The 26,156-nt window shown below is 36.1% G+C and overlaps 1 protein-coding gene across 3 annotated transcripts in view; it reads left to right on the top strand.

Annotated features, from left to right (window-relative positions):
* The window catches only part of CADM2 (cell adhesion molecule 2), a 578,035-nt gene that overhangs the window by 389,026 nt on the left and 162,853 nt on the right, over positions 1-26,156 (top strand). For all 3 annotated transcript variants that reach the window (XM_059872652.1, XM_059872630.1, XM_059872640.1), the window contains one exon: positions 19,558-19,707. In XM_059872652.1, coding sequence (XP_059728635.1) covers positions 19,558-19,707 — 150 coding nt within the window. The remainder of the gene's footprint in view (positions 1-19,557; positions 19,708-26,156) is intronic.

Here is a 26,156-nt window from a genome sequence, read left to right as displayed (position 1 = left end):
AATGCACAGATGCTGCCTTAGATACCTTTAGATTCACTCTTGAACAGGAGAGACTGGCAGCTGAGACATGCTTAGGCAGCCCAGGAAGCCTAGAAAATTGATATGAAACAGAAGCTGAAGAGAAGCAGAACCTCTAACTTATTTTATTTTCCATTGATTTAAATTTTCTATCAAAAAGTAATGATCACAGTGTTTTCTAGTGGGGATTGACATCTATTTTTCTAAGAATAAAGGGCAAAAATGACATTTGGATTCCAGAAGAAATGTCATTTAGCTGTGTCAAAGAAAGTATCTGGGACTCTAATGACCTACTTTCCTGTTAAGTCTCTAGGCCATTGCTGAAGTTAGGAGCATAGGGAAAATACATTTCATCTTCAAAGACTTCAAGATGAGGTTTATAACTTTCTTAAAGAGAAAAAAAGTGAATCCTCTCTCCTGAGTAGAGACAGATAAAGTTTCAGCCCAAGATGGATATTTGTCCCTGAAGATTTGAAAATTTCAAGCACCTGCTTTAAATGAGAAGTTAAAAAATTTGCACTGTGTTAAACCTGTGTATTCACTTTGAAAAAAAGGTGAAAATTATATACTTTTACTTCTCTATAGGTCTAAATAAATAGAAAAGGCTCTGGATAACACAAATAGCACAAGGACTGAAAAATACTCTCATATATCCATGGGTCCTAAGGGTAGTGACAGATGAAGTGGCTAAGTCATTATATTTTAGAAGTTGTAGTGAAGTTCCCACTGGCTGCAAAAAAAAAAGGAAATATAGCCCTCCTTTTTAGAAAAAAAGGAAAGATCTATGAGACCTAAATCTGAAAAAAGGTAGTTTTAGATTAGATGTTCGGAGGAAATTCTTTACTGTCAGAGAGAAGCTGATCATGTTCCATCCCTGGAAGTGTTCAAGCCCAGGCTGGCTGGGGCTTTGAGCAACCTGGTCTGATGGAAGGCATCCTGCCTGTGCCAGGGTTGTTGGAACCAGATGATCCTTAAGGTTCCTTCAAACCCAAAACATTCTGTGGTGTGATTCTATGATATTTGAATTGAATTAGAGACACTTTTGAGTATTTGGGGGAAAATTACACTTCGTATTTTCCTGACATGTCATATTCAGGCAGGTTGAGTATCACGTGTGTTTCACCATATTTTTAGCTGAATCGGATGGCTTCCCTACAGAATTTCATCCATCTGTCTTAGGAAACAATAAAGTGCTCACAACCACGAGTCCACACATGTATCAGGTAACCAAGCAGGCTCACAATGACTCTGCATGTGGGGGTTTCAGATTGGTTTCCCATCTTCTGGAACGAGCCAGATGACAGACTGCTGTGTCCTTTTGTGCTTCCAATTTGGATGGGAAAACCTGCACTTGATTTTGATTGTGCCTGCTAAAAATCCCTGCACTCACTCCAGTTTGTGGAGTTCAGTGAGGCAACCAGAGAGAGATACTAACTTAGGTGTTGAATCAGAAATAGTACAGCTAGGGCATAGCTGTGCTTCAAAGCAGTCTAGGCACATGGATAGAAGAGGAGCAGATGGCTTCTGGATCTCACTGCCTTGGAGCTGGGAAGAGTTGTTGCATTGTGCCTCATTGGGCCACATAGATATTCCCCACACTTCACTACTATTTCAGATTCTTTGCAGCCTTTACAATAAATGAACCTGTTCTGAAGCTATCCTTATTTTGAAAGAAGCAAAAGGGTATTTTTATTGAAAATTACCTATCCACGATGGAGGAAATATCAAATTGATGTACCATACTGGATCTTGAATTCTCAAATGCCTTTTTTTTGTTCATGAAATTTAGTGCATCACTGCAATCAGTACTTCAAAGCTTTATGTAGCTGCCTCACTTGAGGAAGGGCTGTGTGGCAAGGGAGAGGTAGGTGAGCAGGAAAAAAAATGGAAGGAGGTGGAGAAGACAATAATTTTATCTGACTTTTTCAGTATATTCTTTTTTGTGTTAGAGGCAATTACTCTTCACAAAATGTTGGATCTGAGTAAAAGGAAAAAGGAAAAAAGGTAATATTTTTGTTTCCCACTTATTCAATGGCTCTCAAGCCCTCCTGTACATGAACTCCAGCACCTTAGCACAGTTGTGTTGGAGCTTCCTGCATAATTCATCATAAAAGAACATGAGGCATTCAACAGTCAGTGCTCATTCAGAGATGTTCTGCATTACTAGCAGCACTGGTAAATATGCCTGCTCCATACATAATTTATGGTTCTCAGCAGAGATAGTTTTATGCTTTATAATAGGCTGGCTTTGATCCCTTAAAATTTGTTTGTTCAAACTTAGGGATTGGGTGCAAAAACAAAGACTTTAAAATCTCTTTCTTGCATTGCTTGTTTCAACAGTCGTCATTTCCCCATCCTGTTAACAAGGTTGAAATTGTTTCTGACCCACTTTTGGGGAAATGAGCCTTCCTGTAATGGATTTTGTGTGTAAGACTTTTTATTAGCCAATTCCCTCCACACACAACTTGAAGTAGAATGAAAATTGGTTTGGAAACCTTAGTATAGTCTATTCTGTGTTTCTGCTTAAAGAATTTATTGTTATTTCTTGTGACCTGTAGGAGGAAAATGTAGATAGACCTTGTGTTCTGTGAATCCCTCTTTTAATGCTGTGATACAGCTAGAGACTGTATATAAATGTGTAAATGAATGTGTTGGAACTCATTGAGATAATTCCCTTCAAATTCAGTAAGTTCTTAAGGTAAAAAAAAAAAAAAAAAAAGGCAGAAAAACCCCAGTTTTAAATGTTTCCATTTCCAGCAATATTTCAAAACAAAATAACAGCCAGCTATGCATTTCTAAATGAAAATTCTCATTGCTCCTCTCTGCGTTTTAAAGACTGTAAAGTTTGGGGATTTTTTTAAACTGAGTATCATTAGAATTGATGAATTTCTGTGACATGTATCAATTTGTCATTTAAGCATTTTCTGATGGAGTTTGTTCTTTCATCTTTATCCTGCTTGATGCAATTTTCTCTGTCCCTTTCGCTGTTTTGTTTGGTTGAGTTTTTTTCCCAGTGATTGCTATACTTTAACCTATTATCATTCTTTGTTTTTAAAAGCCTTGTTCCTAACCAAGCTATTTCAGCTATAAAATTTCAGAATTGCTGAGTGGTTTTAATTTTTTCAGGAAATAGTAAGACCTGCCCTTTGGAAATTTGGTCCCTTTTAGACCAAAAGACATTAAAGACTGATTTAAAGTTGCTTGTCACTGTTCAGACTTCTTGTCATAAGTTGGGTTTTTTTTCCTTCAGTTTCTGATGTTTCAGTCCTTTGCAGCTAGTCTGCCCAAAGGAATGATTTAAATATTCTGTCTCCAGTTCAATATGTTTTTTCTGGTTTTCTCTCCACTAGTCCAGGATTATGACCCTTCCTTCATCACATTCTAGTTGTGTAATGTCATCTGCCAGGCATAACATTTTAGTCCCTCCTGACTTTCTCCTGTTACACTTTAGTGTTTTAAATATTGGTGTTTTGTTTTTTTGTTTTTTTTTATATAATGTGGATTCTTGGCTATTTTTAATGATATTAAATGAAATATACACCATAAATTCAAGATGGAGAATGGGGTAGAGTAAGGTTTTTTACAATCCTTTTGACTTTTCTTCTGTAGTCATGAATCTGTGTGTCATCACACACCAAAAAAGTTTTTTCTGAATTTTTAGGAATGTGTTTGCTTGGAGAATGGGCACAGCTTTTCTACCTCATCTTTAATAGTGCAGTGACACTAGGAAAGCTGCCTTCTACTTTTTACCTCCATTTGCTATTTTAATACTTTAGGCTGACTCATCTGTTAGTATATAAGGGAGAACAAATAAGAAATTTACTTACTTGTCTAACTTTCTTGTCTGGTAGAGCTAGAATAAGTTGCTTGTAGCTGTGAGGGGGAGTCAGCTTCTCATTGTATAACTGTGATGGAACAGATGTTGTGAGATATGATGATCTATTTTATGAAATGGCTACAGTTTTTGTAATTGTGGAGCAAAAATTTGATTTAATCTCTCTCTTGCAATAATCTCTGTGTTTGCATTTATTCATGCAGAATGTGCTGCACAGGCTCCAAGGGCTTTCTGCAATCACTGGTTTTGCCATACATTTTGTTCCAATCTATTGGAACAGAGCTTCCCATGTCCAAACAAATGTGATATTGCTTTGGGGAGTGAGAGGGGTTGCTGGTTTTGTTGATTTTTTGTTTGTTTGTTTTTCTTTTCCTTCTTCCCCATGATGCTGGCCTTCTGTATATGAAGCCTGAAGCAAGAATGTTTGTAACATCAGTAGTTAGAGCAGTCAAAAGCAAGTGAGTTTTCTGTATGATTGTACAAGTTCTCAAATACAGACTGGGATAGGACTTGTGGTTTTTTCCTTGCCCTTGTGCCAGCATCTTAGCGCATTTGGTGTGGGTTTTGGAACTGAAAAATCAGATTGCAGCAGTATTATAACATACAGTCATTTCTTTCACATTTTCATTTGTATCTGAAAAATAAAGTTCTTATCTCTTGCTGCTCTGTGACAAGTTTCATGTTGTTTGGTGTTACATTTTTCTCTTAATTAAAGCTCCATGTCTCAGAATTGCTGGATTTTATTTTTTTTTCCCACATGGCACTGCATAAAAAATTGGAAATATTTATGCAAATCAAAAATCATAATTTTAATGGTTGGTTTTGCTGCCTTATTTTCATCCTTCTTGGAGCAGATTCATTTGCTTTAAAGATTTTTTTTTTCTTTATAGTATTTTTGGATGCAGCTGTTCTACCTGTTTAAAAGTAAAGTGAGTAAAAAGAAAATACTCTTCCTGGTCTAGTTCAGGTGTACAAGAACTGTATATAAATGGTTCTTACTGAAAACCTTAGGAGGGTCTAGTTTTGTTTTTTTGTTTTTTTTATTCCCCACTTATCCCGACACAAAGCCATTAAAAGCTATTATTACAGAGGGCATCATCTAAGAACCTGTATATATTCCTAGAAAAGAAGGTTTCCATGCATGGGGAATGAGATACTTTAGCTCCATTGAATTTATTATTTTCAAATAATTGCCCAGAAGCAGTGGAAATAATGTTAGAGTCTTTTAGTGAAATAGGTTCTTCAATGTTGGCTTGTTTGGAGATCATAACAGTTACCTTGTTTTGTTTTTTTCCGTGAAAATACAGAGCCAGAATTATGTTTAGCTGAAAACCAACCAATTATTCTTGGCCTTTTAAATATGTAAACTCCCTTTTTGAAATGTTATTGTGAGTTGTTTCTGTAAATGAACTTAGTGTAATATTTAAGAGAACTCTGGCCAAGTTTTGACTCATCTTTTGTAATCCTACTACATTTTTATTCAGCCCCATGCATCTGTTTGCATATAAGTAGCTCCTGCACACAAGAAATCACAGATATGTGGTTCAGTAAGGATTTTATTTATTACAAGCTGATATCAGAGAAGTTATTCCCAGTCCCCATGACCTGGGTTGCACTGATTCACCTGTCTGCCATCCAGCCTGGGACTGCTGAAACCCAATCATTTCACAGATTCAGTTCAGGGTCTGGCCAGCCTGACAGCTGAAGTGGTACAGCAGCACACAGGGCAATGGAAGCAGCATTTGGCCAGGGAAATAAACATCTGGAGGGAAGCAGCTGAGATATTCTAGACTCTGCTGCCAGTGACAGAGGAAGGTAGATTTACCAATCCAAATCTCTCATTAGGAGGAGCATGCTTGACAAAAGTCTTCAAGGCAATTGCTTTTCATGGCTGCAAGTATAAATTCTAGGTGGGAGGATGCCTAAATGAGGCATGATTTAATTACACATCAAATTAATTGAGAAGATCAACTTTTCTTTTTTGCCCCTGATTTTTTTTTAGACATGGATTATTTTACAGCAAGAAACACTTCCAGTTCTTGACTCCTATTGGCATTACTGTGCTGATAAATCCATGTTCATCATTCTGGGAGAGCTGAAGTATGGGAAGCCCAACAGGTGCTGTAAGAAAGATTTATAAGTGCATGTAATAGCCTGTAATTCCATGGTGCTCAGGAGAACTCGCTCAGGCTTTTTATACAGTGCATGATAGTGAAAGATGTCTTCACTGCTATCATTCTTTCTGTTCCTTTGATTCTCAGAGTCGAGCAGAAGGAGCAACATCTAAAAGTGAGTAAAACAGCGCTTGAAAGCTAGGTTTTTACTAAGGGTTTGGAAAGAATTTGTAATGGATTTTCTGTACCTTCTCAAAGTGGGGGATACATAACTATTGAAATTAAGATTAAAAAAGCAATATAATGATGTTGCAAAGGACAGTGATCTCTATTCCACAGCTGCCTGGCCCAAAGGAGAAATATGGAAGGTATCCTCTGGTGATAGAATTTACCTCGCCTCAGTTATTTAGTTGATATGATTTTTTTTTTTTTTCTTGTGATTCTGTGAAAGAAACTCAGGAAGATCAATAAAAGTGATGGTTGTGCTGCGAATTGGGGTATAGTGTGTACATAGCTGTGCTTGCTCTAGGTCAGAAATGGAGAAACAGAAAATGAACCCTTGTAGGACTTGTCCTGTGGCCACTTTCCACTGCCTGTTTTGAAGAGAAAGCACTAAGCACTACACTACAGTGCTGAAAAGGAAAAAGAGTCCAAGTGTGACAGATGCCTCAAGCCTGAGTATTGACTGAGAAGAGATTTGGATCATGAGCAAAGTCACCCTTTCTGCTGTTTGGTGTGCTCTGTGCTCAGAGGTGTAGAACTTTGTGCACTCTTTTTAAGCTGTATGTCTTCTTCACAGAAAATCCCCACTAAATCATCAGCTCCTCTTTCCAAATAAAACATTTTCAAGTCTTTTTAATCTTAGCTAACTACTCCACAAGAAATGCAGTTACTCTGTAATGGCTGCAAAGGAGTCTGCATCTACAAACATGTAGATGTGTGTGGGTATAAAATTTGCAGTAGCAGTGTTAATGAAGCACATTGTGTTCTAAGCACTTGCTCATTTGCTTTGTCAGTGTTCATAAACAAGTGCATGGTCTTGAGAATACAGAAATCTTGATACTCAAAACAAAGGCACTTGGTGAACAAGATCAGTTCTTTTGCCTTCCTCTCATATATGGTGTTTCAAGCAGAGACTCTGATAGCTCTGTGGAAGAATGCCAAGAATGAGATGCTTTGTGCAAACTGAAAGGAAAAAAATCAGTTGAATCTAAGTGGGCAAAAAGATGTAGAAATATCCATGTTGCATTTTCTTCTCTGTAGGTTTAAAAAATTAACAAAGACCAACTAGGGAAAAAAAAGGCAAAAAAGACTTATTTTGCTCAAATATAGTACCGGCTGTGCTTGAAAGTTACTAAAATTATTATGCTCATTCTGAAGACCTAAACTCAAGAGCTGTTGTATGTTATGTATTTTCAAAACTTACCTTAAAATTCCTAAGTTCAGAAACTCCCATTTCACTGCTATTACTCCACTTTAAAACACATTAATTCACTGTAATGCTCTTTCATTTCTTCACCTGAGAAATGCACTCTGCTGTCTGGAAAAATCTTGTTATCTCAATCTGTTCAACAGATGTTAGTCATTGTGTCTCCTCCTCCCCTGTCCTGCCCTCCCCTGATATGCAAATATGGTCTTTGACATTTATATTTCCCTAATGGGGAAATACATTTTTCTGCTTAGGGTAGGTGTTGTAAGTGTTTAAAAAAATTAAAATCTCTATATTAAAGCTAGTATATCAGTTTTGTAAATTTTATCATCTGTCCTCCTCTGCCATGTAATTTTTCCTGTAAAATGCACAAGGTGAGGCAATGTTTGTGTGACAAGGAAAAGAATTTTTGTCTCTCCTGCAAATTTTACCAGAGCGGACATTTTATCAAGCATGAAGAGAGTTTAATGTTTTTGGGTTTTTTTTTTTCTCTTTTCTAGAAGACAGCATTGTGTTAGGTACCAAATAACCTTTATAATAATTCAGTAAATTATAAAATAAAAGGCTTCAACTAAAATATTCTTACAGCCGAGTAAGGAATTTAGTCAACCATTACTGACATTGATTCACCGACCTAGAAAATTACTTTAATGCACATATCAATTTACTTTCTGATTTCTTACATTTCAGTGGATTTAAAAAAAATATATTACTTTGCAAAACTGTTATTGTTGAGAGCCCTCGTGGATCACGTATTATAAAATTCGCTATTTTTTTATATTAAATCAATTATAGAATTATTGTAGTCTCTTAGCTTAACCTTTTTAAATTTTTTTTTTAAGTTTAACTTATCTGTAAAGATATGAGGTTATTTATATGAAGCTGATTAATTTGATTCTTTGCTTTTTGAATACAGTTAATTTAACTGTGATTCTCATTCCAGATCTATGAGGGATTCTTTGTGCAAGGGACATAGCTATATCTGATTTTAAGGAAGACTAAAAAATTTCCTAAGAAAGATGTAGTTTTCTAATTGGAAGTAATTGATGAATAAATTCTTTTTGTCAGCCTGTTGGAGAGAAATTAGGCTTTTTTGTTAAAAAAAGACAAAGGCTTCAGCCCAGATGACACTGAAGCTAATGCTACTTGGGGAAATTCAGAAGTCACTTCTGCGTTCCTGGTTCTGCAACTGACTTCACATAGGTGCCCCTATCCTGTCCCTTTTTCTACTTTCTGAGGACTCATAATTTAATTGTCTCATGAGAGAGGAATAATTAATGCCTACATCTAAAAATATTTTTCATAAATGCATAAAGTAAAGAAATTTGGAATTTTTTTTTGCTTATCCCTATTGTTAAACTAAATTATTACCTTTAGGAGCAGTAAGAGAAAGAATTTCAAGCAAATATGATATTTGGGTTGAAGCTTTTTATTCATAGACAACTGGAAATGACAGACTTCATGTTGAATTTTCACAAATAAAAGGGATCCAAAGGTCAAAATAAGAAAAGAAACACATTCTAGAATAAGAACTTAGAGATTTTGAATAAGAGACTGTTCATACCACCCACCGCTAAAGTGAGGTCTAGTGACAAAAAAAATAAGGTTTCAAAAAGCAGTTTTTGAGGACAGCTAGAGAATTCAAGAATATAATTTCTTTTAAATTACCATATAATCATAGAAACAGAGAATGGTTTGGGTTCTAAGGGGCCTTTAAGTTCATCCAGTTCCACCCCCTGACATGGGGGGCGTTGAACTTTCACTATCCCAGGTTGCTCAAAGCCCCACCCAGCCTGGCCTGGGACACTTCCAAGGACAGGGCATCCACAGCTTCTCTGGGCAGCCTGTTCCATATTTTAAATTAAATTTTTAAAAATTAAATTGTTCATGTCTTAAATCCTATTAACAGTTTCCATTGTCACAGTCTGTACAATCTGTTAGAGGCACAATGCTGAATGCAACTTGCATTTAAGCATTTCTAAATTTATATTGGTGGGGAAATAGAAGACCAGCCTATGAACATATCTTTCTAATTTATATATGTGTGTTAACCTAAGGTTCAATAGCACAACAGGGGAAGTTTAGGGGATGTTTTAAAGAACCCAGGTTTGTGTTTAGCTACATGTGAGGATCATGACATTTGTAAATAATGCTCTTAGAGAGGACTGGAAAAAAAAAATACAATCATTATACAGCACCACGCTCAGTGAAGCCACAGCAGCTTTTTCCTGTCTCTGCTGCTACATGGCACACATCCAGATATCTGCTGTACTAACATTTGCTCCTGGGAGGAGATGAAGAAAAAAGGGTCCATAAGGTTTCCATTGGCCTAGACAACTGAAACATCTGCTAGATTCATGAGCAGCTTGCTGGCCTAAGTCAGCAGGGAGAACTGCTGCACATCAGCACTGCCATATCAATGGATATTTCATAGACCGCAGGGAGGAAAAAAGAAAGTCAAGAGAGTAAGTGATTTTATTTCAATGTACACCGAAGTCTAATGCAGTTTTGCATGGAGTGATATCTAAATTGCACAAAATTAGAGCCACATCTACAACTGATCTGCATGCAAGACTCATTAGGGAAACAGGTACCTGAAAGACTAGCAGGATCCAATCCTAATCTTCTAATACCTGCTAATAGGAACAAGTCACCTGGTTCCCAGATGAAATTTGGCAAAAAGCAATCACCTGAGAAAACATTCTCTTCACTCAGAAGGTTGCACAGGAAGAAGCCTCCTCTGTCACTCTGAAATACAAATAGTGTTGTTAGAAGGGAAAGGGTCGTTCTTTGTTGGGACACAGAGCAGAGGGAAAGAGCAAGTGTTGAGGCAAGAAGGGGAGAGGGCAGAGTGGAATATACATCCTTGTTTGGTGCAAACTGCCTTTCATTTCTTTAGGTCAAGCCAGGCTTCTGATGCCTAAAAGTGTAGTCTGGCCTAAGTAATTTTGTTGTTTATAGTTTGGTGCCACTTAGGCTCAAAAAGGCTGCTAGAATTGTGAAAAGCAGTTATTCTCCAGACCAATTCCTGGTCTTATTTTATTGTGTAAACCAAGAAAAAGGAAAACAACCCATCAAGTACAAAGTCAGCTTTAAAACTGTTGTTTTGTACTTGAACTTTCACGAGCTTGAACAGAGCTGTGATCTCCTCTGCAGAAGAAAAAGAGTCAAACAACAAAGAAGGCAGATATTGACAGGATGGTGAAATCATCAGGAGTGAAAACTTTGTGAATATACAGATGATCACAAGTGGAAAACACTTTATTAATCATTCTGACTTTTCCTTTGTGAGAATCAGAACTGCCCTCTTCAGGGAACATTCCCAGCTGGCCAGGATGCGTTTAGATATTGATCAACACAAGGTCATTAAGGGAAGTGCTGTTCAGAGCAAACTGCATGCACGGTATTTCCCACCTTTAAGACAGGGTTTCTTTTGTGTGTTAAAACACAACTCTTCAGAATAGTTTTTATGAAAGGGTTTGTTTTGAAAGTATCGAAGTAAGCTTGTCCATATTTTGTTCTATTGATGGAATTCAAAGATCTGACCCCTGTATATTGATCCCCATTTACTGCTAGGATAGTTTTATCAGTACTATTTACAACTACAGAATATTTCACTGAAAACCACCAGTGATGTAGTAATCAGAATAGATAAGTCTCTGATCAAAATCTGTTTTCTCCACATTTGCTCTTTTTTTCATTTACATTTGAAGAAGACATGTCATCTGAAGCAAACTGAGCAGTGAAATGCTGGAAGTCCAGGTAGAAAAGATTTCTTTAGTGTACTGGTGCAATGAGAGGTGATTCTTATTCAGATTGTTTCCAAACCAGGAGTGGTAAGATCAGTGTTTAAACGTGATGTCCTAGTCTAATTAAAATATACTGAAGTAAAAAGAAGTTAAATCCACAGAAACAAGCTGGGGTTTATTAGCAATTTTACCACTGTTCGCTCCCTTCTCCTTTGTGGGCATATATGTGTAAATATGTACAAGACATGTTTGGTTCTAATTTTTTAACAAGAATAAAGCTAGTGTGTGGGCAAATACTAAGGCAAACCTAGAACAGTTTTATTTTTTAATTTTGCTCAGCTGTTCAATACAGTGAAAAGTTCAAGCTTCCATTTAAACACAGGAGGTTCCATTTGGTGAGTGAGCTCTTGCTATGTGTGTTTATAATAAAGAATAAGCAGTGCAGTTATGGTGCATTTTGGGGGATTTCTGAATGCTTTTTGAGATCACAAACATTCAAACTACAGCACTACTTGGAGCTGATTTGTGTAGCTGCCTTTTCTCTGTCTTTTAACTTCTCTTTGAATGACATTTCAGAAGTTGGTGAAACAAAGTTAAAAGTGGAAGGATTTTAAACCTTGGTTGTGTTCTGCTCAGCTAGGAAAAAAAAGGTCAAACAGAGAACAAAGATAAATAGGTATGCAATAAGAAAGTCCTTGCCAGGTGGGTTACCTACATGTTGGACTTGAAATACCATAATTTGTCTTCAAGGATGAAGGAAAGAAGAAAAGTGTATTCCTAGAGAGATGCAAATATATTTTCTTTTATAGAACTCAATAGCTGGAAAGCCTAAGAGAGCATTTTTTTTTCCAAGAGATATACAGTTTTTAGCAAATGAGAGAAAGGAAGTCATGAAAGGGATTGTAGCAAAATGAGGAGGGAAAAGATGAATCAAATCTCCTGATACATTTTTTTCTTCTTTGTGTAATTACCTTTCAGTGGAATGTTTGATTTGAAAAATTGGAAACCAAATATTTTTATTTTTGCTGAAGAACAACTGTTTTTTTTTAATACTGTTTGAAAAGTTAATATTTCTAATTATATCAGTCCATTGTTTCTTCTAGCCAAAATTTTCTTGATTACTTTGGAATTTAAAGTAATTTCCATTTTTTTACACATTACCTATTTGCAATAAAGGTATTATTATTTAATAATATTTTCAAAATATTTCAAAATATTTCCCCCAGCATTAATGTTAAATTATATTTATATTTACTCTGAATTTACTCTGGGCAATTTGCCCAAAGTATTTCAAACTGGGATTAAAATAGAAGATAATTGTGGGAAAGGCTGTGGTTGGCTTTCTGAATAATTGGAAGATTAACAAAGGTGTCTTTGGTATATATTACAGATTAGGAATACAAATATGGTGACAATGAGAACCAGATCCTGAAAGAAATTAAAGTATACAATTCCTTACTCTTCATGTCAGGACTAGATGCTGTCCTGCTTTTAGGGGAAAAGAACTTTTCAATTTGTTAAAGCACAAAGAATTGAGCATAATGCTTTCAAGTGAGAAGTGGCAGAAAGCTCTGAGCCATATTTACAATTATGAGAACCAGAAAATTCATCAGTTTGTTACAACTTTTGTGGGAAGATGCGGTTCACTTCAATTATGTTTGGATTTATAACTTTCTCAGGAATTCAGAGGGCTGGAAGAGAATGCCTTTTAATTAATAATAACTGAATAAAATCCCTGGATACTCTTCTCCATGCACAAGCAAGTAATACCATGGTGATGGCCTGAAAAGAGTGAAAAATAGGCACTTAGACAAGGTTCCTAGGAAAGCAGCACTGTTTGTGCCTACTTTTTTTTTTCTCCCTTATTATCTCTTTCATACTTTTTTCCTGTTTATCATTGTGGCATAATTTTACTTCAATGTGTTTTTTTTTTTCCAGTTTATATCTGCAATCTCTTTCACTGTCATGTAGTCCAAATAAGTATATTTTGAGTTAGCTGCTGGTTTGGAAATATATACCTGAAACACATAGAATGAAGGAAGGAAGAACTGGCTTCTTCCTTTTCTGTTTTTGCTGTCAGACATAAATTTCATAGTCTGAAATCAGAGACTGCACTCTTGTCCTTTGCCTTTGCATTATTTTAGTATTGCTGAAACATTTAAAAAGGCTCAGTGACCTTGAATGCACAATCTGGGGTTAACAGTTATTCTCTGCATTATTTCTTCTCTCTCTCCTAAAACTGTCTGTCATTCTGTAGTAAGTTTCTGCAGTGTTCTCATTAATTCCAGTTTTCTCTGCAAGAGGTTTTGTTACTGGCGTATGTAACAGTTATCAGAGGACACTATTTTGTTTGTTTTGTTTGGTTTGCTTCTTTTTTTAAATGATGTTTCTTCAGTGAGCAAGCAACTTAAACTCAACAGCATAACTGCATAAACTCAAAAAGTATTTACAATCCAGATATAGAACTAAATTACTGTTATTTAAAACAGTAAGTTCAGAAAGGTGAATTCATCCAGTCAAGGACTCTGTGTATCAAATAATGCTCAGGCAATCTTTTGTTCTTTAAAAATGCTGTGTGAATGCAGTTTGGCATGCAGGCACATTGTTGTATTTTCTTTTAGAATAAAGCAAAGCAGGTAGTTATGCATCAGGAGTTAAACTGCCTTTTTTAATCTGTAATGGATATTTTTACCACACTCTTAAGGACTGTTTAAAAAAAAAATTAAAAATATTAAAGGCAACAACTTGCGTAGTTTCTTCCTTCAGAATTTCTAGGACATGAACTTTCAATCTGGTCTCCATGCTGACAAAACAGAGAAGCAGATTCATTCCCATTGCAAAGTCAGAAGAAGCCCACAGTTGCACAGTAATGCAGATCTCTGTTTATTCCTGCTGAAATGCAATTCACAATATCATTGCTCTTTAAATTAGGTAAAGACAAGCTAATAACATTTTGTCTCCTTGGAGAGATGTTTGCATTATTTCATATATAAATTAAGTGAGAAAGCCAGAAAAGTGATTCAGTATATTAGATATTTCATCATAATAGCTTTTTACTCCTTAATGTTTTCATTTCTTTACTAAGAAAGAAGGCCAAAACTTAATCTTGTCTCCCTATAGATGCAGGCTGCTATTTGAAGTAGTAAGTCGCTTTCCCTCATACTCAAATATTTCCTTTGTTTTTAGGGCCTGGTCCTGTAAAAATCAATATTAAAAATCAGACTGTTTTGAAAAATAATTTGCTCAAATTTGAGGTGTTGTTTTGTTTTGCTTTATTTAATTTCCTCTGCTAATCCTTTGCATGGTTATGGGCTCTGGTTTTGGCTGACACCACGCTTAGAGGTATCAAGTAAAAAGCCCATGGCTTTGTGGTTCCATGCAAGACTGAAAAGGAAAAATCTCTGCTTTAAAACTTTAGACTCTACTTTTTCCCTCTTACATGCTGATAGACTTAATTTGCTTCATGGGTACACTGGTCTGCCAGGCTCTCAAAAGTAGAACCAATGTGGCAAAGCATTGATAATTCACTGCTGTCTCTCACCTCTTTTCCAGGCCATTTTCTCTAACTAAAACCATTTCTTTTCCTGCCTTTCTGATACAGAGTGGCAAAGCTTTCTGCCCTGATAATGTAAAATGCTCTTAATTAGTAACATAACTGTTTACTTTACAAAAAGAGACCTTTGCAGAAACAAAACTAAAGAGAGAATTATGTTTTCTCAGTGCTTACAGCCACCTAGTCACATTTATAATTAGCCTGGTAAATTGATTAGAATGTATCACCTAAGCATCAAGTGGGAGTGTAAAACTCATTAAAGAGCTTTTATTGTAATTGCAAAAAGTAAAAAAAAAAAAGCCAACAACAACAACCAAAAAAAAAAAAAAAATCCAAAAGCAAAGCCACAAAACCAAGCACAAAACCTAACCCAAGCATAAACAAAAAAACATGAGGTGAACTCACATGATGAATGTTTACAAACTGGACCACATAATGATAATTATTCTACACAGACGTCTCACATACTGAGATAAAAATCTGTGTTAAATGTAAAAGCAGTTTAGCTGTGATTTCTGGGTGGGAAAAAGAAAAACAAACAAACAAAAAAAAAGGCCTTTCTTGACAGGAAACAACTTGTGGCTAATGAGATACGAGAACTGGTCCTCCACAAAGCATTGCAGAAACAACCTGTAGTACAGTATATTTAAACATAGCTCCATCTAGTCCAGAAAGTTGATATAATGTTGCTAACAAAGCTTCTAATATGAGCTGAGGGACTACGATACAACATGGTGACCATGATATCTTGATGCAGCCTCCTGTCTGCAGTAATATCACTGCTTATTGCAATTTACCATTGCATAACCTTGTAATTTTTTCCTTTTCAGATGCAAGGAATTATTAATGTGGGCCATCAGTATTTTTTTTTTTAAGTCTTTATTAGTGTATTCCATAAAGGCAGTAAAATTTGTTTGTTCTCTCTAGATTTGATTTTGGAACACAATGTAATTTTGCATACTGTAGTGGAGATATATATATATATATATATATATATTTATATTTATATTTATATTTATATTTATATTTATATTTATGTGTTTGATTGACTTTACCTGCTGCTGGAGGTTAGAAATGACATTCATTCCCAGCCATTTGTTGGGAGGATAGCAAGTAAGCTGGATGGGTAGCCCTGTCTTTAGGATGCTCAGCATCCCTGTCCTATTCATTATCTCAATTATACCTGTCAGTCATCTTCAGTTAATAGTTAAGTAGGAAATAAATTCTACTGAACTTACCAAAAAAGCTGTGTTCAGTGCAGGGAAGAGAACTAGAAGTGTGTCAGAGGGAATATGCCAGCCCCATGGTAAATCTTCAGCCAAACCTGTGTCTGATGATGGGGCCAAGGGACTCTTTTCAGTGTGCAAACAAGAATAGCAAAAATGGGAAGAGAAGTGGCATCACCTTCAGATTTCTGCCTTCTGTGACTGCAGCAGGGGGGCTTCCAGGTCTGGCACACACACTTCAAAAAGGAGAGGACACATGGAAGAGGGCACAGAGAGGAGGCACGGACTAATTAAAGGATTAGGAAAATGAGATTTCTGCAGAAAGACTTAAGATCTCAATTTATTTAGATTATCAAAAAGAAGGTTAATGGGTGATATGATCACAGTCTCTTAAGTACCTGCAAGAGAAATTTGATAAGAGAGGGCTCTTCAGATCAGAGGAAAAGATAGAAGAGCCGGTGGAAGCTGGGAGCTACAGCAAGAAAAATTCAGAGCAGAAGTAGATCTTCTGGTTTTGTTTGAACAATGATGACTGTTACTCTCTGAAATAGGCCAGTCAGTTTTCCATTACTGGACTTCTTAAGTCAAGATGGAATGCTTTTGTTAGGGGGCATTAACAGAAACAAGGCCTCTCCCACAAAATATTGTCAGATCCTCAAGATCCAGAAGGAATCCCTAGTCGCATAATCCACTTCTTTGACACTTTTACTGCAGTAAAAGGGCAGGATGTTGATGCTTGCTTTACTGTTCACCTGTTTCATATACGGCTTTACAACCTTCTCCTGTCCTTCCAGCCCTACTTCAGTATCCCACATCAGATGCAAACAGTAAAGTAAATCTCCTAAATTTTTCTTTGTCTTACTTCTACCATCACTTGCTAATAATTTTTGTCTTCATTTAGAGGAGTGCGGTATCCATTCCTTTGGACTTGCTTTATATAGTTTTCTCTGTCCTGCAAAGGCTCCCTTTTTTCTACTCAGGCTACTTTCCATATTAAATTTTCTCTCATTTTCTCTGTACCTCTTTCTCCAGTCCAAACTTCCCATGAAACTCTGAGCATCCTCTCCAGAACCATACAGATTCTCTGTTGGCAAGAGATACAATGAACTTTTTTGTCTTTTTTTATATTATAAATTAATTCTTATCTCCAAATCATCAGCAATCACTAGGTTGGCGAGAGAAAAGGAAATTCTTCTGACCTATTCAGGTTATGGCATCTATAGTTTTCATTTATATGGTTGATCAGAATAGTTTACTTCTTGACCAGACACGAGTCTGTGACTTGGCAGTCATTAACAAATGATGGAGTGCACGCGCACTGACACCTTCATGATAAGAGCTGTAATATCAGACAGAGAACACAGAGTAATTATGGGGAGATCTCCTCATCTGTGTTAATAGGGTCCTGAATCATTACAGCAGGTTCTTTATTAAACTACCTTTCATTCCAATTCTTTAATGTAAGTGACAGATTTCACTGTGCTAATCTCTGGCACTGGGTTCTGTTTAATGCTTCTTGTAGGCAAAAAGTGGTTTAGCCCACATAGCCTCCTATTCACAGCTCGTACTTTAGAAGGTTATTCCTTTGGTAAGTTGACTGTAATTTAGTGGAAGTAATAACAGGCTGTGTGCATTTTTCTGGATTTAAAAAATTCTAATTTAAATGATAAGCAATTTATGCAATATCTTGAAGTTCCTTGACAGATTGGAATTGAAAGAGGAGAAATGGAAGGAAATTACAAATCTTTTCTGTTTCTTTTTTTTTCCATCCTTGTTTATGATTTTTCTCTCATCATATATTTTTCAATGTGTGGTTTTCAAGAAGCAGGTTTTGATTAATGAAGTGTCAGATATAGAGGATGTCATGAGAATTTTGGCATTTATTATTTGCAGCATTTAAATTAGCTATGGTATTTGTAGTATTCCTAATTTTTTTTTTTTTTTTTACTTTATCTGTTATCCTGTTAATAGTAAATACCCTCTTAGAGTAAATATCAGTACATGGTACATTTTGATCTTTAAACAGCTGTAGTTGACATTTATAGAAAAATTATACCAGTTATTCAGATCTGCATTTTGATGGAAATATTTTATTTATTTCTCTGATGTGGGTGATTTTTTTCTATGCCTAAAGCTATCAGGATTATTTAACATAGGGAAATCATATCTGACTAGAATTCTGGTTTGTGCAGTATCAGTAGGTCAAATATAAATTCAGTTGTTAATCTTTACTTCTTTACTCTGGTCATCTGCAAACCTGTATCTTATGCTTTTGTATAGAACACATGCCTCACTTTAACTTAGTTGGGAACAAGTCTGATGAGAGCCACTAAAATAGAATGTTTCTCTGAAGGTTTTATGCTGGGTTTATGATTCTGTATTGTATCATTAGTGGATATTGTATATATTATCTCCTTGATGTGCTTGTGACACATCTATGAGCTCCTGTTCCCTCCTGTAGGACTGTAGAGAGGTTTTTAATTTCTGACACATCCCACTTGAGTGTCAATCTTGGCTTTACACTTCTTATGCAAGCATCTCTACCTACTCTTCAGTGCTTCTTTTAATAGAACCTCTATAAATGCAGGAGAAGAAAGAAGCATATATTTCATTTGGAGTATTAAGTTGTCTTTTTTTTTTTTGCATTGTACCCTCAAATAATATATCTTCTAATATAATATAATCATATAATCATATATCTCCTAGTTAACAGTCATATGTTCAATGAAGTGTCTTGCTTTGAAGATTATTGAAGATTTTTTTCTTTCCCCACCCATGTTAAAAACCCCTTCCATGTTTTTTATAAGCTCCCTTGTTGCAGTCCTGTTTGTCAGAATGTGTTGTGCTGTTTGACGAGGGGTGTGCTATAACGCTGCATAAACACTTTAGCCTATGTCATTGGAAATGGTTGTGATTCAAGAACCTGACTGATACTGCTCCTCCATTGTGTAGAGGCATTTGGAAACCTTCCCAGTGACTTTTCAGCAAGCACTTAATGTGATTGATAGTGCTCTGGGATAGAATCACAGATGTGAAGGAGACCTACTACATCACCTCTTCCATTTTCATATGAGATCAGGTTATATTCCCCCAACAGAGCATGCATCAAGTGTTAGATTCACACTGCATTTACTCTCCAACAACTTTCCAAACCCGACACAGAAAGCATCATCCTGAGAGGCCTTTAAAATGTATAAAAAGGGAAAAGGGAGTCAAGATTGCCCCATCCCTCTCTGTTAAAAACTCTGTGGATTTTTATGTTATGTTCTCAGTGATGTTTTCAACAATGATTTAACTGTGTTGCCTGCACTGAGTTTTCTTTGGTATGTCTGAGGAGACAAAAATACTGAGTATTCCTTTGGAACTAAATAGTATGACTCACAGAGGGGGAAAAAGAGGGGGAAACCCTTATTTTTAATTCATTCAGCTGTTTCTTGGTTATAGGAAATATATTGTAAATGCAATTTTAAAAAATTTGTTGTACTACCTTTCATTGGTCAGACTAGATCACATTGAATTCCGGGTCTATCATCTGTGGGAAGCTGCTGGAATAAATGCAATCCTGCAACTTAAATATTTTCTTTTTTTCTCTCTTTTTCTCTTCCTTTCTGCATCCCTTCCGTCCCTCCTCAGGCAGCCAAGGGCAGTTCCCACTCACACAGAACGTCACAGTTGTTGAAGGTGGAACAGCAAATTTGACCTGCAGGGTCGATCAAAATGATAACACCTCCCTCCAGTGGTCAAATCCAGCTCAACAGACACTGTACTTCGATGACAAGAAAGGTAAATTGTTTCCTAAACTCATGCTTCTGCACTGTTTTTTTATAAGAAAGAAACGTTTAAAACCATTTCTCTTTAATACAGTGATATGAATGCTTTTCCCATATATTCTAGGAATTGACGTCTTCCGTTATAATTATTATGTGACTTTTTTAATTTTTTTGACTGGGGTTCACTGAAATACTCTCTTGCACATTATATTATATTTAAATTATTAAAGAAAAAGAATAGGATTTGAAAGGCTTATTTAATATAATTTCCTTTGATAGGCTTATTTTAAGATAACTTTACATTGTTGAAAAATATATTAGAAGAGCATTTATGAGTGGCAAGAGAAGTAGTAGCCCATAAAACTTGTGACTCATTTTTATTAGTGTGTACTCATAAATATACATTCTATATATTTTTACAATTATGTATACAATCCCACGGTTTGCCACTAGTGTACAGCAGTCTGGTTGCTGGTGCGATGCACAGTTGCTGTGGTAGCTGTTCTTAACAGCTAATAAAAAATGCTTGGATTTTGTGTCCAGATGTTTCCAATATTTCCATGCACAGATTTTTTTACATTTTAGTTAAATTTGTGAAGAACAAAAGACCAGAAAACATCCATTCCTTACAAAAATAAGGACATTATTTTGAAGTGCTATGTATTTGTAGACCTTGAATTGAATTCAAAAAGCTTTGCATTTTACATAATAGAACGTTAATGTCAAGATTGCAGTAGATTCTGTAAAGAAATTAAAGTTAGGAGTAATAAATTCATCACTTGGCTTTAAAAAATGTAAAAGCTTTGGTGTTGATTTCAGTGGTACAAAAGTTCAATAGTTAATTCTGGTGCTTGAATTTATTTTGAAAGGTGCTACATACTCTAGAACATATTTTAACAAGTGCAGTTGTTACTCTGCTCAAAATTAAAGAACTGCTGTCCAAATGCTTTGCTGAATGATTACAAGAGTTTAAAATACCTTGTAGGACTGAAAACGCTTTGTAGATCTGTGCACTTCAATAAAAGAGAATCTAAAACCTGTCATTTTATACCTGCAGAAGCTGCAATCAAAATATGTTTTTTTATTATTAATATAATAGCTGAATAGAATCTCTTGATGGTGTTGAAGTGGTTCCTTTCTCTTTTATCTAATTTCCTGTAGCGTGTAATCATTTGATTTGCAATTTCTTTGAAATCATAAGTACCTTTTGAATGTAGGATTGAAGATGAGAGGTTTAGAAGGTGCAAACTTTGCAGCTGTAAGTCCTGTGCTGTCACCTTTGCCCACACGCACCCCTTCATTTTAGCTGTAATCATTAGTGATTTGGGATGGGTAAGTAATGTCTGCAAAACTAAAAGCAGAGACACCTTATCTGTTGATAGGGCACATCAATACTCAGAAAAGCTATATCTTTTATAAAATAAGTGACATTTTAAAGGATGCTGAGAAAAAGGACTGAGGTGCTGTGAAAGAGGACTGCAGATACTTTGAAATCACATGCACCCCTTCATTTTAGCTGTGATCATTAGTGATTTGGGGTGGGTAAATAGTGTCTGCAAAACTAAAAGCAGAGACACCTTGTCTGTTGATAGGGCACATCAATACTCAGAAAATCTATATCTTTTATAAAATAAGTGACATTTTAAAGGATGCTGAGAAATACGTGTGAGGACTGCAAATACATTAATTTGAGCACTGTAGCCATTTTGGTGTGTATTGAATTTTCTGTGTGCTTTAGCAAAATCTCTACTTTTACAACAAATAATTGAAGTTTGTATTAGTTTTGAATTTAATGAATTAAAGCAACCGAATTTGAATGACATGCAGAGTAGTAAGTACTAGAAGCAATTTATATTCCCCACAGGAAATGTGCAGTGCTCAAGTGTGTGAATTTAAGGGACCACAGTCTTTATTGAACTTTTAGCTCGTCCCAAGACTTGAAGAAATATTTGATGATTAATTTTGTTGAGGAATTACTCTGCATCTGTTACACATGGAAATGTCTTCATGTGGTGAAGAAAAACTTCAGATCCTTTAGTTGGAGATATTAAGTCTTATGTCAGCAGCCATTTGCACTCTGTGTGATATTTCCAGTCTCAAGTATTCTGAGGGGAGTGAGCTGTACATCCAATTCCTGCATGGAAAGCATTCTGCCATTTCTGAGAGGGAAGTTACAGCTTTCACTGGCAATTCTTCCTGTTTGTATTTGTATGGGTTCCTATAAGTAAGAAAGATATTTTCTTCATGTTCTTTTGATGGTTGCATTATTAAGCCAAAATGTAGAGAGATGTTTAATAGTGGTTTTGTCAGGAAATTATGGCAAGTGAAACTGTACAGGCTTCCCCCTTTTTTTTTTTTTTCTTTCCTCCTTTTCCACTTCTCCCAGCCAGGCATACAATTTGGCTGTGAAAAATCAGCTTTCTACTAGAACCAGTCATTGCATTTAATTTATTGACAGCAGTGCCTCTGCCAGAGTCTATTCAAACCTGTCTCTTATTGTTAGCCAAAACCAACCTCCAGGTCTTGTCCTTTCAACACCATGAACATTGTTTTTTAATGGCTGTGTTTCTCAAACCCTGAAAATTAATGGAAGCTTGAATAGCTATAGAGTTATGTTCTGTTGGAAAACAGAAGCTTAGACAAGCAGCATCACCAGCAGCCTTTCATCACCATCAGAGCTGAGTAACTCTGAGTGTTGCCACATGCAGAAATAAATCAAATTTGCTTACTCTAAACTTTTCTTCCCTTAATAGGTTATTTTCTATTTATATGACTGGCATGTGTAGGAGTGAGAGTGTATTTCTTTCATGTCTGGAAGCATAAAACAAATTCAAGAAACCTTTTTTTTTGATAACTATATATTTTAATAATATGAAAGAGTCCAATAATAAAATGAAGGAATGCACATAAGTGTCAAAAGAGGTTTGAGAGTCCAGCAGAATATGAGGATGGTAAGAGCTGACAGTATATATAATACTTAAGGTTAGAAAAGGACTCATCAAGTCCAACCATAGACCTTAGGACCATCACCATATGGCAGAACAGGTGCCAAAAATAGAGGAAATTGTCCAAGCAATGAAAAGCTCTCCCTTGCTGGATTGTCCTTGGTGAGACCTACTCCATGCTCCTTTCTCAAGCAGGTTGGTTCTCCTGTCTTGCAAAGCCATTTTCTGACCAAAATAGAACTTCTGGTGAAAAAGGAGAAAAGAGTCAGTCACCTGGAAGAAATGTGGCATCCAAATTCCTGTGCCTTTTCACAGGGGGTTAATTATTAGTCTTCAGTTTATTAAAAATGGATGACACATATATTATGAAAATCACATTAATGTAATTTTGCATTCTTCTGAACTGTGAGGCAATCATTGACATTGAAGTTAGGAGTCATTCTTCCTTTTCTGTTCTGGATATCCTGAAGTACAGAAGCTCAATGAGCCAGACACACTAATACCAAATCCACATTATTAAAATTACTCTTCTACTAGCCCTCACATACTGCTTTGGCCACCTCTTTCTTAGATGTTTTTTTCTCAGTTAGGAAGATTGTGTGGCTGGTAAAGAACACTTCCACCCCCCACCTTCTCATCAAATTCATATTTATTTATTACTTATGAAGGAGACAAGAGCTATTTTTAATTTGGGAAATTTCTGGCACTTGGCCCGTATAGCCTTAAAATGATATAGATAAAAAATAAGGAGAGCTTTGTTTTAGAAAATGCAGCGCTGAATTTAGTGAATGTGAAGTTACAGTTCAGTGGTTGTTTCCAAGTCTTCATCAGTTGCAGTACATATAATTTTTTTTTTGTTGTAAATTTAGGCCTAACGTATTTGACTCATGGTGATGAGAATAAGGAAGAGAAAAAAGTTCTAGTTTCCTACAGGAAATAGGTTATAGCTTTTTTTTATTATCTAGCCAAGGTAAAACTGCTGCTTCCCTCCAACTCTTTCTTTGACACTCTAAAATATATTAGGATGCAAAATAACTCATTATATCCTCATAATAATAACTACATAATTTCCTCATTATTATTATAACACAGAGTACCTAAAATATACGAAAACAGAAATGTTTGATCTGGTGGACTTGGTCTCACTGATGACCTGTCTCCTTGCTGTCCTTTTTAGTATTTCTGTCCTTTTCTGGTTCCTCTACCTCAGAGATTCAAGGGCATTGTGTATCAATTGTATTTTTAATTCTTTCTCTTTCATTTAAAACATCAAGTCTTTTCCAGACAGTTTAAAATACTGTACTGAATGAGTGGATTCATGCTCCTAAATGTTAATAAGCTTAACAACCTTACCTCAGTCTCCCACCCCATGCTCCCCTAAGAGAATTTTAAAGATTGTGTCTTCCTGAAAAATAGGATTTCACAACTCACCCTAAGGAAGTCCAGATTCTCTGGAAACAAATGCAAATTGTGTGGAGCACTTGAAATAAGTCTTTCCCTACACAATGTTCAATTAAAATGAATAATTGCCATAGAAACCTCCGTATCACTTTATGCACCCAAGTACCTATAATTGCACTGCTGCCTTTGGAAGAAGCACAATGTGCAACAGTGTAGAACTGGCAGATATTATTTTAAATTAATATAGGTTATTTTGTTTTATCTTCACTGGTGTCACTTCTTAAGGATTTTGAGAGGGCAATAAATGCAGAGAGACATAAATATGAATGCAGAGCTATAAGAAAAAGGCCATAGCATGGAAACACAGAGATATTTGATAAAGAAAAGACTGAAAAGAACCTTTATGCAACTTACTATAGCAGCCATCTTCTCATATTCCCATTCAGTAGGGAATATAGATAAATATGTAGCAGGATATTGAGTTATAAAGGAGGAATGTACAACTGAACAATGGCTGTTGATATCAAAGCTGTTTAATCTCCTCAGTATAAAAATGTGTAATCAGGCTATCAAAAGGAAGAGAATCTGTACCTGGTGTGTACAGACCTAACAGTTTTGCTCAGTCAGGCAAGTGCAAGTGTAAAATACCTGCTCTCCACCTTAACAGGGAAGGTTTCAGGTCTCTTGATAGTAAAACAAGGGTGTGTTGACATTGACCGTGATAAGTTTGCGACAAACTGACACAGGTTTTGATGAGACATGTGCCTGCTGCTAACCATAGGTGGGTACATGTCTCCTGTGCTTTCATCAAGTAGTAGCACTTTCATGTCTTCCTGAAAAATTAGAAAGGATATTCCAGCCTCAGAATTATTCATCCCTCAGCAGCAGAATATGTTTCTTTAGATGACCTTTGATTTTTCACGTGTAAGAGTGCTTTGCATTTGTGTAGCTCTCAATACCTTTCAGAGATAGTGGTGCAGTAGGCAAGGGTTGTGAGAGGACACTGATTTTGCAAAGCCCTCAAGAGCTTCCCTGATAGGCACAGTGCCTCAGGTGATCTCAGGACCATGTTTGGGTCCAGCAGCAGCCCGTGAGGTTCAGCATTTGCTCCCTCTCAAGGGTGGCAATACTGTGTTGGAACTTGCATGTGTGTTTAAAGAGTTGAGGCCATGTCTCCAATCAAACCATCGTGACTGTTGGGATGTGCTTTCAGCTCCTTACAAACAACTCCTGACCTTTTTCTTTCTCAGTAGAAAGATATTTAGGGGGAGAGAGAAATTCACTGTGTACAAGGCATGGGATTTTAATTCCAGAATCATGTATGTCAGTTTGGAAGGATTCAATAGTGCAGAGAATGTTTTTTCTCTAACACTAAAATGGTGATTGAATTGCCATCTAAAAGGCTGGTCTTTTCAGGTATGAAAATCCTGGCTTTTTGATGGTATTGATACAGAACTCCATCCTAGATAGCTGTATTTATTCTTTGACTTGTTTTGTGGCAGCCAGGCTCTGGCTATTGAATTTAAGTATAAACCAAATCCACACCATTCTCTGGTGATTGAGCCTCAGATTCTAATCTGCATAAACAAGCAGAGGTACTTGTGAGTTAGAAAAATAATTTGAGGTTTTTTTTGACTGGGGAGAAATTATGAACTTAGCTCTTGTAGACATTTAATGATTCCAGTAAGCAGTTGAATTTAAGATGTAGGAAAGCATGTAGACAAAAGGAGTAGGCTTGTACAAAACACAAGTCAGAGAAGCTACCAAAATACTGTTTCTTTTTGCAGTAGAAATGAAAGCAGAACATACATGGTTTAAATTGGTTATGCAAGAGAGGGAGGCAGACAAGCTGTATTGTTGGGAGGATGGAGAGAATTAGCATTTAGGTAATGTGAAAACAAGTAGTGATGATGAATTGACTTATGTCTCCACCTTCACATGCACTGCTTCTTGTTACATAATTGAGTGGAGATGGTATGAGACAGGACATGATGACCAAGCTTAACCCCATCCCAGAGTACACACATAAATTAGATGCACTGTTACTTAGAGTTTAATAGACCCTTTCAAGGAAAGAATACCTTGTAATCAACCTATGAAGTAGCATGAAAAGAAA

This window comes from Haemorhous mexicanus, chromosome 2, assembly GCF_027477595.1.
Source record: "Haemorhous mexicanus isolate bHaeMex1 chromosome 2, bHaeMex1.pri, whole genome shotgun sequence".
Lineage (NCBI taxonomy): Eukaryota > Metazoa > Chordata > Aves > Passeriformes > Fringillidae > Haemorhous > Haemorhous mexicanus.
This window is presented reverse-complemented; position numbering and strand designations above follow the sequence as displayed.